This window comes from Hyaena hyaena, unplaced genomic scaffold (assembly GCF_003009895.1).
Source record: "Hyaena hyaena isolate Hyena2069 unplaced genomic scaffold, ASM300989v1 scaffold_35, whole genome shotgun sequence".
Lineage (NCBI taxonomy): Eukaryota > Metazoa > Chordata > Mammalia > Carnivora > Hyaenidae > Hyaena > Hyaena hyaena.
The window spans coordinates 5,218,819-5,231,499 of record NW_024080667.1 but is presented as its reverse complement, the minus strand read 5'-3'; the positions used below and the strand labels follow the sequence as shown (position 1 = coordinate 5,231,499).

Below are 12,681 nucleotides of genomic sequence, written 5' to 3'. Positions count from 1 at the left end.
GACACGGCTGTGTTTGTTCAACTGATGCAAATAAACTGGTCTTATTTATCAAGATTTGCTCAAATCAAAAGAGCGTGAAAAATATTGGGGTTAGTTTCTATATTTCTAGGTGTTTTAGGAATATTTAATTTTGTCTTAAAATTTTGGGTTTTTTTTTAAAGTAGGTTCTATGCCCAACGTGGGGCTTGAATTCACAACCGCAACTGAGCCAACTAGGTGCCTCTTTAGGAATACTTTTTAAAAAAATATTTATCTGTTTTTGAGGGGGGGAGTGCAAGGGGGGAGGGGCAGAGAGAGGTGGGGACAGAGAATCTGAAGCAGGCTCCATGCTGACAGCAGAGAGCCCGATGCAGGGCTCTAACTCAGGAACCCTGAGATCATGACCTGAGCCAAAACCAAGAGTCAGACGCTCAAACAACTGAGCCACCCAGGCACCCCAGGAATACTTAATTTATAGAAGTGCTGATTTATAGCTCCGTCATTTTGAATAGAACTCCATTAAGGGATTTCATCAATGAATTTGGTAATGCCATCTTGAGTAGAAAACTATCACATCATACACAGAAACTGACAATAAACAGATCTTACGAGTTTCATTCTAAAATTTTAACCATGAGTCAGTAAAACATAGTGACACAAGCTCCCTGATTGATATAAAATAGACCTCATCTTTATTCCATTTTATATTTTTTATGTGAATTGTGTTTCTGGCAGATGTAACAAGTTAGGGTTGTTGATTCAGTGAGAGCTAAAGCTTTTTACCAACGTTTGTGGAGACTTTTAAGCTTTTCAGTTGCCCTGATGTGAAAATTTCAGCAGGCCGTGGAATACATTTAAGGGGAGAAATTGAGGAGACATCAAGCAGCCACCTGGATGTCTCCAAAGCCCATAAGTGGTTAAAATATCCCATCTGTTTCCAAAGAGCATTTTCTTCTTAGTTTCAAGTACTTGCTTCTAGAGGTCCCTGAGTCTCTTGAGAACCCCTGATGGGGGAAGGAAGCTGAATATTCAAATGCCCAAAGGGCTAGAATGGACAGGGGGAAAAGTCTGGTAAAATGAGACAGAGGGAGGGAGGAAGCAAAAGTTTAAAGGGGTCCTATCAGCAGATTCAAGGGACCTACCTGAAGGGAAGATCCAAGATGGTGGGAAGGGAGATGGGAGTGGGGAGGTCTTAGAGGGAGCAGTGAAGTTCCAAATTCAGCAGGTTTGGAAATAGGGGCTTCAGTCAACTGAGAAGTTTCCTTGGAAGAAGCAGTATCAAACAGAAGAGAGAGGCTTCCCAAAGAGTCGGGAAAAATATTCCAGTCTCGGGAGTCAGGGAGGGGATCCCCACTCAAAAGAAAGAGCCAAGAAGAAAGACTTTGAGCCCAGTAGGTGTCTGTCAGACAAAGTAGCCTGTACCTCTCATCCAGCTTTACAGAATATACTTAGAACCTTAAGAACCAAAACCTTGTCTTAGCTGTACTTCAGCAGACATTTACCCGGAGCGCTGACTCAGGAGTCGGGCTCCCTTCCTCAGTCACTCAGGACTGAAGACAAAGGCTTCCAGATGTCCACCGGGGGTCCCTAGGTGAAATGACTGGGGCCCAACAATGAATCTGATCTCATGCGAGTCATGGTACCGCGGCTATTAGAAAACCGGAGCAGACAGTAGTTTAAGTGGTAAAAACAGATTTTATTCCGGAATGATCGCAGCAGGGGTCAGTATAGAACCGGACTCAATTCAGGTTACAACAATTACGAATCCTCACTTTTTTTAGGTGGAGGTTTATAGCCAAGGAGCAGGGAGAGGGGCTGGTGGATGGAAGATTGCTAAGAGGGCTGGATGATTCTTGCTAAACTGACCCTAACAGGTTTCTTGCTAAAGGCAGGCCCGGGTGATCAGGTGCCTGAGAAGTGGTGGAGGGCGAGGAATTTGATCAGATATTGAGGGCAGTAGGGGATTCTTGCTAAAATTGGGCAGTGCTAAGATGGATATGGAACCCTAAGATCTAAGCCCGGTTGAGAAAGGTCTCGGGAGCCTAGCTGAAGTTTGGCCAAGGACAGTCTTTGTCAATGACAGCTCCAGACCAGTACAATCCCTTCCTCAAGCCTCAGCATAAAATAACTCACTAACTTGGAAGGGGTCCTGAAGAAGCAGAGGGTCCCCCGGACTATAGAAGCAAGGGCTCTGTCCTCAAAATATGTGACCCGCCCCTCCTCTCCAAGGACCTCAAACCTGCCATCCCTGCTCCACACCTTATCTCCTTGGGGGCCCCTTCCGGGACTATGATGGACACACTTGGGGCTTCATCCTCCGTGCTCCCCATGACACTGCTTGGCAACATATGTCGAGGTTATCACATGCCTGACTCCCCTACCAGCCTAAGGGATTCCTGCAGGTACAGTCTGTGTCTGATTGGACGTATCCCCATCGAACCCCTGCACTGTGCCTGGTCCATAGAGGATCATCAGTATAGGTCCCCTGAATGAATGAACCAATGGATGATCTTGACCTAGAGTTCTCAAGCTTTTAAAAAAAATTACTGAAGAATGTCTTTTCTTCTTACAGTAGTTCAGGTGAAAGCTCAGTAAAGAATACAGGAAAAGCAGAGCTGCTCAACTGAAGAGGAAGATGGGGGTGGGGAGCAGAGCCCCAGAGATCATCCCAGATGTACCCAGGAAAGCACGTGGCTTTGGGGGGCACCTGAAACCAGCTGTTCTGGTCCCTCTGCACATGGGGAAACTGATTCCCACAACAGGGAAAGGACTTCAGTCAGAGAAGGAGCCAGGGTCGGGACCAGGACTGGTGACCTGCTGGATTCTCAGTTGCTGGTCCCACTGTCTCCAGCTGCCCCCGCATCATTATTAAGGCACAAAGAGGGATAATCCAAAGTCAGATGTTGAGGATTCAGTCGCAGCCCCATCACTTACAACCTCTGTGACTCTAGGAAATTTCCTTTTCCACTCTGGGCCTATGATGTTCAACAGAAAAGGATGGGGTGGAGATTGATGCCTGACAAGCACCCAGCCTAACAGTTATCATTGCCCAACCGCTGGTCCATGTCGCTGTCCAGCCTTCCTGACACTTGTCTCTCTGCTGGAGCAGGGCCACCTTGCCCAGGCCGGGGCCCGGGAAGGGAGCCTGGCTTTCCCAGAGCTGGAGGCCCTCGAGGGAGTCGCTGTGCCCTCCCCTGATGCCCAGCCAAGGAGGACCAAGCTGAGGCAGGAGGCCTTTATGAGATTGAAGATGGGGTGCCAGGTCCTGTGGAGGGTCTCTGGGGTGCAGCATCTTGGACAGGCTGGGGGAAGGTGAGGTGGGGAGGGGAAGGCGAGGCTTTTTGGGAGCAGAATCTCATCCTAAAACACTAGCCTAGACTCTCGCGAGTGGACGTGTGTGCAAGGTGGAGGGCCACAACCTGGGCTCCCACAGGTGAGGGCCAGGGTCTCTGCAGACCCCAGCTTCCAGGGGACTGTGGCTGCCCCATTCTGCCTCCATGCTGGCTTAGAGGGGCTTCAGCTCAGAGATAAGAGGCCCAAGATGGTCAGGAGAGGTTAATTAGTTAGTTAGTTAGCTGGCGTAGAAGATATCAGGGGGCGCCTGGGTGGCTCAGTCGGTTAAGCATCCAGCCGTTCAGGTCATGGTCTTGCAGTTCATGAGTTAAAGTCTCCCATCAGGAGCCTGGAGCCTGCTTCAGATTCTGTGTCCCCTTCTCTCTCTGCCCCTCCCCTACTCACATTCTGTCTGTTTGTCTCTCTCTCTCTCTCTCTCTCACAAATAAATAAAACATTAAAAAAAAAAAAAGAAGAAGATATCAGTGATGAGACCCATTGGGGACCACAGCCACCACACCAGGGCCAGCAGGAGATGAGCGGTAGAAGGGCCCCCTCTCACACATAGTGACAGCTGACTCCAACCACGAGATTCATCCTCAGTCCCCAAGGCCAGTGTTCTAGAAGCTGATTCTCTCCCCACCCGCACTCTTCTCCTGCTTCCATCATTCACGATTGTCCCCAGTGACAGTGGTCTACAGGCCACTCACAGGGCAGGCCAAGCTTCCTAATGGCCTATGGTGTCCGGGTGGGTCTCGGCGCTGTGTCAGTGCATCCTTGGGGTGAGGCAGGGCTTTCTGGCTACTTGGAGGCCACTGACCTTGAGGCGGAGAGGTGAGGCAAGGTAGGACAGGGGCAGGTGCACCTGGAGAAACAGCAGTGCTGGGGCAGAGTCAGGAGAGCTGGCCCCACTGAGGTTGACTCTCCTCCATCACTGCCCACAACCCCATGGGCCTCACCAGAAACCTGGGCCCTAGGGGGCCCTGCACCCAAAGGCTCCTTCACCCCACTTCTGCCAAGACCACTCTGGTCTGGATGTCTCACCTTGTCCCACCTCTCTCCCACCTTCTCCCCTCCCTTCTGTCTTCATGCAGCTCCCTCCCCACTGCCTTCCGGAATCTTCCCCACAGCCTCCTGCCTGGACCTGGACCCTCCTGCCTTTGTTTCCCTTCACGGAGCGGGGTCCCAGCCCTCGGCCTCCTCCCCACTGACAGGCCTTCTGACACCAGGGTGCAGCCTCGCGTCTCCCTGGCAGAGAGAGAAGGGTCTGGGGTCCTTCCACCCACCAGCCGGGCTGCTGTAGGAGGAGAAGCACAGGGGTGGGGTCCGGTGTACCTCAGAGCAATGCCGTACGGTGGGGCCGGGTCAGCAGGGAGGTGGGGGAGATCTGAGGGTGCTGGGGACATATTTGTGGCCCTGTCTTGGTCCCCATGCACCCCCAAAGGCGTGCCACTGGGCACAGGGTTCTGTCGGTGCGCCGGAGGCTGCTCTGAGGCCAGACTTCAGGGCTGGGACACTAGGCCCTGTGGCCTCCCGTGATGTCTAGGCCTGGACTCACGGGCCACCTGCCCTTAGTGGGGCCTAAAGAGCCACTAGGCCCTCAAAGCAAGGAGCGCCCTGGGTCGTCTCCTAGGAGCGGCCCAGAGGCCCTCAGAACTCAGGCCTTGGGATCAGCACTCTGTCTGTCTGGGAGCCTGTCTGAGGGCACACCAAGCTCCGGGGCTGTGGGGCAGCTCAGGATTTTGGTTTCTAACCTTGACGGTCAGGCCCAGGAACCACCAACTCTGGGGAGCACCATCCCTGGGGAGCACCTTCCCTGGGGAGCACCTGCCCTGGGGAACTCAGGCCTTGCCCTCCAAACTCAAGAGAGACCTCAACAAGCTACAAGTTCTCTGCCAAGTCTGGGGTCAGCGGTAGGACACAGCCGCGCCCAGGACTGGGCCAGAGGAGCCTGGGGGCCACAGTCAGGGCCTGGCCTCCCTGAGTCCTCTGGGGCCGGTCTCATTGGAAGGTTCTAGGGAGGAAGCGTCCAGAAAGCCTCCGGGCTCTCAGTCTTCCCCCACCTCCACCTGCTCTGTCTGCCTGGCCCCCGAGCCAGAACCTCCATCCCTTTTCTCCGTCAGCCCCAGAGGGCACTAGGGAGGCGCAGGGGGAGAGGGGGCGGTGTGGCTGTGGGCCGCCTCCTCCAGGGGCGGCTCATAGATGCTGCAGTTGGGCGTGGGGCCCTGGCAGTAGATGTTGAGGTAGTTGCGATGCTTCTCATTGTACGTCTGGTCCCGGAGGCACAGAACCACGTCCTTGTCACACTCACAGGTCTTCTTGTCGCACTCTGTCTCGTTGAGCTCACCTGTGTCAGGGAGAGGTTCTGGTGGGCCTCGGAGTGTGGTCCCCTGGCGGGCAGCACCAGCGTCCCTGGCGGTTCAGCCCAGGCCTGCGGGCTCCAGAGCTCTGGGCTGGGCCCCACGGTCTGCAGGAACCGCCGTCCGGGTGGCTCTGCAGCATACTTCCATCAGGGGACCCCAAGAGTCCAACCTGTCATTTTATAGTCGGGGAAACTGAGGCCCAGGGGACGGGTTTACCTAAGTCACCCAGCAAACCCAAGGCAGAGCTGGGATAGACACTCAGGTGTCAGTGACTCCTCACCCCAGACCCCCTGTCTTCCATCACAGGATCGCAGGACGACCCATGGTGGAGGGAGCTCATGGTGAGGAGCCACAGAGGAGGGGCTCCTAAAGATCTTAGCTCAGGGCCTCCCATGAGCAAGTGCTTAAGCCTCCTGAAATCATCTATCCTAAGAGCTGTCAACTTTAGGGGTACATGAGGATCACCCGGGTTTGGCGGGGGGGCTAGTTGAGACAAAGATGGCTGGGCCTCAGCCCCACAGCTTCAGATTCAGTAGGTCTGGGTGGGGCCTGATCATCTGCATTGCTAGCGAGTTCCCAGGTGATGCCGATACTGCAGATTGGGGACACCCTCTGAGAACAGCTCACTAGCTCAGTGGTCCGCAGGTTTCTATCAGCAGAATTCTTTCTCTCAAATGAAGCTCTTTGCAGAAGGCCAACACATCAAATGGCCAAAAGAGACACCATGTAGCTATGAAATGGGTTAATGGGACCAGCTGGACCACTACGGGACCCCCACCCCCATCAGCCGACACCAGGAGCCCCCAAAACCCAAGGTGAAAACCGCTGCTTGGTTCGTCCACTGCCCTTTGGGGATCCTTGAAATGCGTTAATGAGGGGACGCCCTCCTCTCCCAAGCCAGGCCCTCCACCCTGCGTTTGAACAGCAGAATGTGAGGACCACAGTGGCCTGGGCTGCCAAGGGGCCCCAGATGTGCCCAGGTCGCCTTTCTTTCTTTCTTTCTTTCTTTTTTTTTTTTTTGCAGACCTGGGCTTACTTGTGGGCTTTCAGTGAGGGGTGGTGAGTAGAACCTGGTGAAGACAAGCAGACAAAAGGAGCCAGGGGCTGCCCATGAGACTGGGCCAGGGGACACCTGTTGCCTAAGGGGAGGCACACAGGGACACCTGGGCTATTAACGTGGCTGCCACACCCCTCAGCTGAGGAACAGCCTGGAGCATCCATGGTAGCCCAGCCGGTCCTGGTCCCTGTAACATGAATCCTGGAAACACTGAAGGTCGTGGACTGAGGCCACCTCCTGGTGGGGTCCCAAGCACAGAACTGGAAAGGAACAAGTTTTCTCTGATCCAAACCCTTCCATATACCCACGGGGAGACTGAGGCCAGGTAGGGAAGAACCCCGTATAGGGTTACACAGCAGGAGATACTGGAAGAATCCAGGCTTAAACCCAGGCCAGCATGTCACCAGGTCTCACCATCGCCTGATGACCTGGTTAAAAGCAGATTCCAGGGCCCTCACCCAGACCCACTGAATCGGTTTCACTTCCAAGCTCTTGGAAGCTTAAGAATCAAGGACTAGGGAAGCAGGCTGCTGATTCGGGCTTGGGGGATCAGAGCACAACAGAAAGACGTGTTAGGGCCATGCTAGGGTTCTCAGAGTTAACAAATAAAAACAAGAGGCCTAGCTAATTTGAATCTCAGACAAACAGTAAATATTTTAGTATAAGTATGTCCCAAATGCTACATGGGATATACTTATGCTAATTCTTAGTTTTATGCTAATAGTAATTGTTTTTATGCTAACATTTAATTTTTAGTACGAGTATGTCCCATGCAATTTTTAGGATATACTTATGTGGAAACATGTTTTGTTTATCTGAAATTCAGATGTATGTGGGCATCTTGTATTTCACCTGGCAACCCTGTGCACAGCCCCAGCACAGGCTGGAGGGGACGGGTCGTCTGAGCCCTTCTCCTGGGTGGGGGAGGGAGGAATGGCAGGAGAGGAACTCACTGCAGATGATGGAAGTATTGTTCTCGATGGTGTATTCATAGTGGTCCACATAGGTGCGGCAGCCCAGGTCGAAGAGCTTCTGGTAGCAGCAGTCATGGGCATGGCAGCACCTAGGGGCGGACAGAGGTCAGCAAGCCCCAGAGACCCCATCCAGTTCCTCATGGATCAGACCTTCAGACTGAGGCCCAGAGAGGGGCAATTACTTGCCTGAAGTCACATAGCCAGGCAGAGCCCAGCTCTCCACCTTGGAGCCCTGGCTTCAGCTGCAGGAGATGTGGGGGAGGGGGCATCAGGCTGTCCGATGACGTGGTCAGGATGGGAAGGAGGGTTAAGACTAAGTCAGTGTCAAAGGAGCCCGACCATATGAGGAGGTCATGCCTGGCTAAGCATGATGGCCAGGGATTGACAAAAGTCTGGAGGGCTAAGTGGGGGTTGGGGGTGGAGGACAGGAAGCAAACGTAGTGTGGCCATCCCCATCCCCTCTGATGGAGGAAGGCAATTAGTCAACATGCATTTATTAAGCGCCCCATGATACCAGATTGGTGCTGGCTGCTTTTGGGGAGATAAGAGCCGAAAGTTAGGCCGTGGCTGCAGTCTTCAGTCTGATGGAGGAAGCACAACCCTCCAGCAGGGCCTCTAGGGTATTGGGGGTGAGAGGGGTCACAGCCCTTGCTTGTGTTGAACTTGAGCTATGTGTCTGTTGCTCTCAGGTGTGTGGGGCAGGTCAGAGTTTCCTTCCTGGCAAGAGTGGGAGTTCCAATGCCTCCAAGCCCAAGACTTGAAGATGCACAGTAGAAAGTACCCAAGACAGTTGAGGAGGGCATGGGTCAAGGTCAGGCTCTTGGTCCCTAACTCATTGAACAAGCGTCATCTTTTGGGGAAAGGACCCTCTTGCATGTCTCAGAAACGGAGACCAGTCTGACCCTCACAGCCCGCCCCCCCGGCCTGACAGAGGCCCAGGCACACCGGGACCTACCAATCCACCTCATCCATGGGCAGCCCGTGCCCTCCCAGCCCACAGTAGCAGCCGTAGCCCACGAAGGACAAGATGGCGCTCCTCCCCGTGATGGTTTCCACCATGGACTTCAGGTTAAGCAGGCTGCTGCGGGCCGCAGGCAGGACTGCAAGAGAACCAAGGGGTGCTGTGAGCTCCCTGCCTGGTGGAGGGGGGGCCCTCCTGTCTGACTGTCCTCCCCACACCCCAGGGCCAGGGAAAGGGGGAGGGAGGGAGCAGCAGAGGAAGGGTGGGCAGAGAGGGAGGAAGGAAGCAATGTATAAAAAGCTATGATGCACCAGGGCCCTTAGAAGGAAATAACTATTACTCTTTGCTAAGGGCTTCTCTGTGCCAAGCATTGTCCTGAACCCCTTCCAGGCATTAAGTCACAGAGTGCTGTTGTTATCCCCACTTTACAGATGAGAAGACTGAGGCCCAGAGCTTACCCAAGTAACTTGCCCAAGAACGTAATCAAAAAGGTGGTAGGCGTAGAATTTGTACCCGGGCAGTGAGGTCCCGAGTGACCAGTCCACTGCAAGGGGCTTCACAAATGCCACGTGCTCTTCTGAACACGAGTCTGATTCTGGGTCCTCGGCCCCCAGCAGGAACCCTGTGTCCCTAGTACAGTCCGAGGGCTTGTGCATCTCACGATGAATCCAGAGACAATTTGGTGGTCTGGTCATTCAGTGAAGACAGACAGACAGACAGACAGATACACACACACACACACCCTTTCTCTTGGTCTGTGTCTCACAGGAAGCAGTAGCACAATGACCCCCTGCCCACACCAGCAAAATCAGCAGCTTCCCAGCACCTGCCAGGTGGGCCCGCCCCAGCGACTACCCTCCTCTCCCCTGCTCCCTGCCTCTTCAGCCCCTGGGGCCTGTGCTGACTTGGCATCTGCTCCTGGCTCACTGCTGAGCCGCCCCCGAGCCTGGTGCTTCAGTCCATCCTGCGTGAGGCCACCCCGCACACAGGAGAGCTGCTCTAGCCCCACTTAGTGGGCCTTGGGAATCCCGCTGCACCCGAGTCTTCGTGTTTACTCAGTTTGTGACTTTCATCATTGCAGCAAACAAGGGGTAAACGAGAGAGGAGACAGGGAAGGAGCTGGGATAAATGACAGGTGGCTTTAAGGGGATGGTGGGGAGAGAGGTACACGTCTCAGGCGGGGTCTGGAGCAGGGAGAGGGAGGACCCTGTGTCCGGTGGGCCCGAGCCCATCCCTGAGCTGCACAAGGGATGCGCGGGCTGTCGGTGAGAGTAGGGGAAAGGAGACATTAGGTCTGTCTCCCAGCCCTTCCTCCCGCTGTGCTGGGGTCCTGCGGCTGGAGGAAGACGTGAGGGCCACGCAGCGTGGGAGTCAGATCTGGAATCAGACCTTGGGAGTCAGACCCAGACAGCCCTGGGTTCATGAACAGGTGTCTCCCTGGGCCTGCAGTGACCACATGGGCAGGTTGCATAAGCTCTTGGACCTCAACTGTCAAACCCAAGGACCACGCCCCTCTCCTGCTGCGCACCGGGAGCAGAGGCTGTGAGCACGGAGCAACCTGTGCGAGGTCTGGCCTCCTCGCTCCCTGGCCGGAAGCCCAGGCCGCCCACTGGCCACCCTCTGGCTGAGCAGCTGCTAACCCCCTGGGGGGCAGTTCCCATCCCCAGGGCCCTCTGACCAGCAGCCACAGACAAGGTGGGACGTTATCACGCGAGTCCTCCACACCTCACACACAGGAACACACACCCTCACACTCATGCACAGACGCACACACACCTCACATGCCCGTGTCTACTGTACATAGAAACACACTTCACACACATTCACCCACTTCACCCACTGCACACTCGTGCAAGGTGCACACTCACACTTGCCTCTATCCACCGCATATGTTCGCACAGGCTCACAAACACACACTCATGATAAACTCAGACACAGAGGCACGCTGTCACATACACAGTCACACACACACTCGCCCACAGACATCTCACACACTTGCACATCTCACACCCACCGGCAGACCCACACCCACACACACACGCACTCACATGCAGTGCCCACGGTGAACCCAGGAAGCCAAGGCCACGTGCACACTCACGCTCCAAGCAGAGAAGAGTGAGTCAGGCTGAAGCTCTACCAGCCGGCAATCTAGGCTGAACTCAGACGCTTGCTTTCTCAACACTTCAGCAGTCAAGTTCAACCAGCCATCTCTCACGCTTGGCCACGTTTACCCTTATTTTTTTTCCGGTAGTTCTTTCTTTTCCCCGGAGCGGGCTGTGCCCAGGCGGTTTGCCACAGGCCAGGTGAGAAGTCAGTGACACGTTTAGCTCACCTTCCACCTCCCTGAGGCACCTGTCACCACAACACCTGGATGTGCAACAGCATCACATCTGTGTCAGGAGCCTCAGCTGCCCCCGATCGTGTGCCCAGGGGTGCCAGCCCTGGGAAAGGAGCCCCCAGACCCTCTTTGCCTCACACAGACAGCCCTGCTACACACACACACACACACACACACACAGGTTTGTGCACCCGCAATTAACACACACGTTTTAGTGACCTGTGGGGTACACACAGAAGTCACTGGGCTGAGACCCCCCCCCCACACACACAGATACATGCGTATATCCACACAGAAACCCATTAGCTCTGGTCTACGGCACACATGTACACAAACACACACTCCTATCTACACAAACACCCAGGGTTCCCCGGGGGCGGCCAGACGCCCAGCAAACACTACCGTTTTACGATGCCTGCTCAGTTCCGGGCCCTGCTGCCTTGGAGGCTCGTAAATGCCGACGGCACCTGATGTGTTCATAGTCGGCCGGAGGCGCAAACAGACCCACATTGATGAGGGCCTGACAGGGGCTGAGCTGGGAAGTTGAGGCCCAGAGGGAGGCAGGGCGGGCCCACGGCCTTGCCACCAGCCAGGGGATAGAGAACCCAGGTGCCCAAGGTTGCAGAAAAAGTAGGGGAGGGGGAGAGAGAAGAGTCTCCCCAGAGCCTTTACTCACCGCTGCTGGCCAGGAAGACCACGGTGAAGAAATTCTTCATACCCAGGCTGGATCTGAGAGAAAAGAGAATCCAAGCCCTGAGTCCGTCCCTTCCACTCCCAGGCCTGCAGCTCCCTTCTGAGGCCTGACAATGCCACCCTCTGGGGTCCCTGCTTCCGATGCCCCAGCTCTGTGATGAGCTCCTCTTGCCTGCCCTGCGCCTCCTGAAAAAACAGTCCCCAGGATGGCAGAGCCTGGAGGCACCAGGAGCCTCCTTCCTTCTTACCCTGAGCAGGCTTCTGAGACAGGAAGCTCACGGCCTCATGGGCCACTATCACCGATCAGAACCAAGCCCCTCTCCATAGGCGCTCCAGGAAGTCACATGACCCAACCTGGCGGCTGGGTCTGGCACTGGGAGCCAAGAGACCTGGGTCCCTAAGTTCTAGTCCCGGCTCTTCTTCCAAAATGCTGTGTGACCTCAGGTAGATCCCTTAGCCTCTCTGGGCCTCAAGTGCCTCATGAGGATTGACTGGATGATCCCTCAGGCCCTTCTGGTGCTGAAAACACACTGATGTATCTCATGGAGACTTAGAGCTCTCCCTTTGGAGACATAGATTCTAGGAGCCAATTCCCCAACCCCACCCCTGCTCCTCTCTGTGGAGGATTCCATCCTGGGGTAACAGGCACATACCTCGAGGTTTTCCAAGGGAAAGATGCCCGGAGACTTGGGCCCCTCCACCTGGAGGGGTGTCTAACCAGCTCCTTCTTCCTCAACACTCTGGGGTTGGCCTGTGCCCCATCTGCCATGGTCGGTGTTCTGGGGATCCAGCGACATATGGCTCGTAAGGTCTGCAATCGCTTTGAAGACTCCGGGGAGCAGCCCCCAGTGTCACACTGCCACACGCCCTCTGGCAAGGTAGTGCTGGGGCAATGCCCCTGGGTGGGAGGCAGCCGACACATGCCCTAGAAAAAGGAGGCTCCACCTCCTCCCTCCCACAGCCGCCCTGCCCACAGCTGCCCG

The 12,681-nt window shown here is 55.0% G+C and overlaps 1 protein-coding gene across 1 annotated transcript; it reads right to left on the bottom strand.

Moving 5' to 3' along the window:
• Nucleotides 1-5,447: 5,447 nt before the first annotated feature.
• Nucleotides 5,448-12,467, bottom strand: PLA2G2F (phospholipase A2 group IIF). The gene is made up of 5 exons (XM_039228939.1): nt 12,352-12,467; nt 11,682-11,734; nt 8,662-8,806; nt 7,686-7,795; nt 5,448-5,659 (listed from the first exon to the last, which is right to left on the bottom strand). Exons 1-5 carry the CDS (start codon nt 12,465-12,467, stop codon nt 5,448-5,450), a joined length of 636 nt encoding a protein of 211 aa, XP_039084870.1.
• Nucleotides 12,468-12,681: the final 214 nt, after the last annotated feature.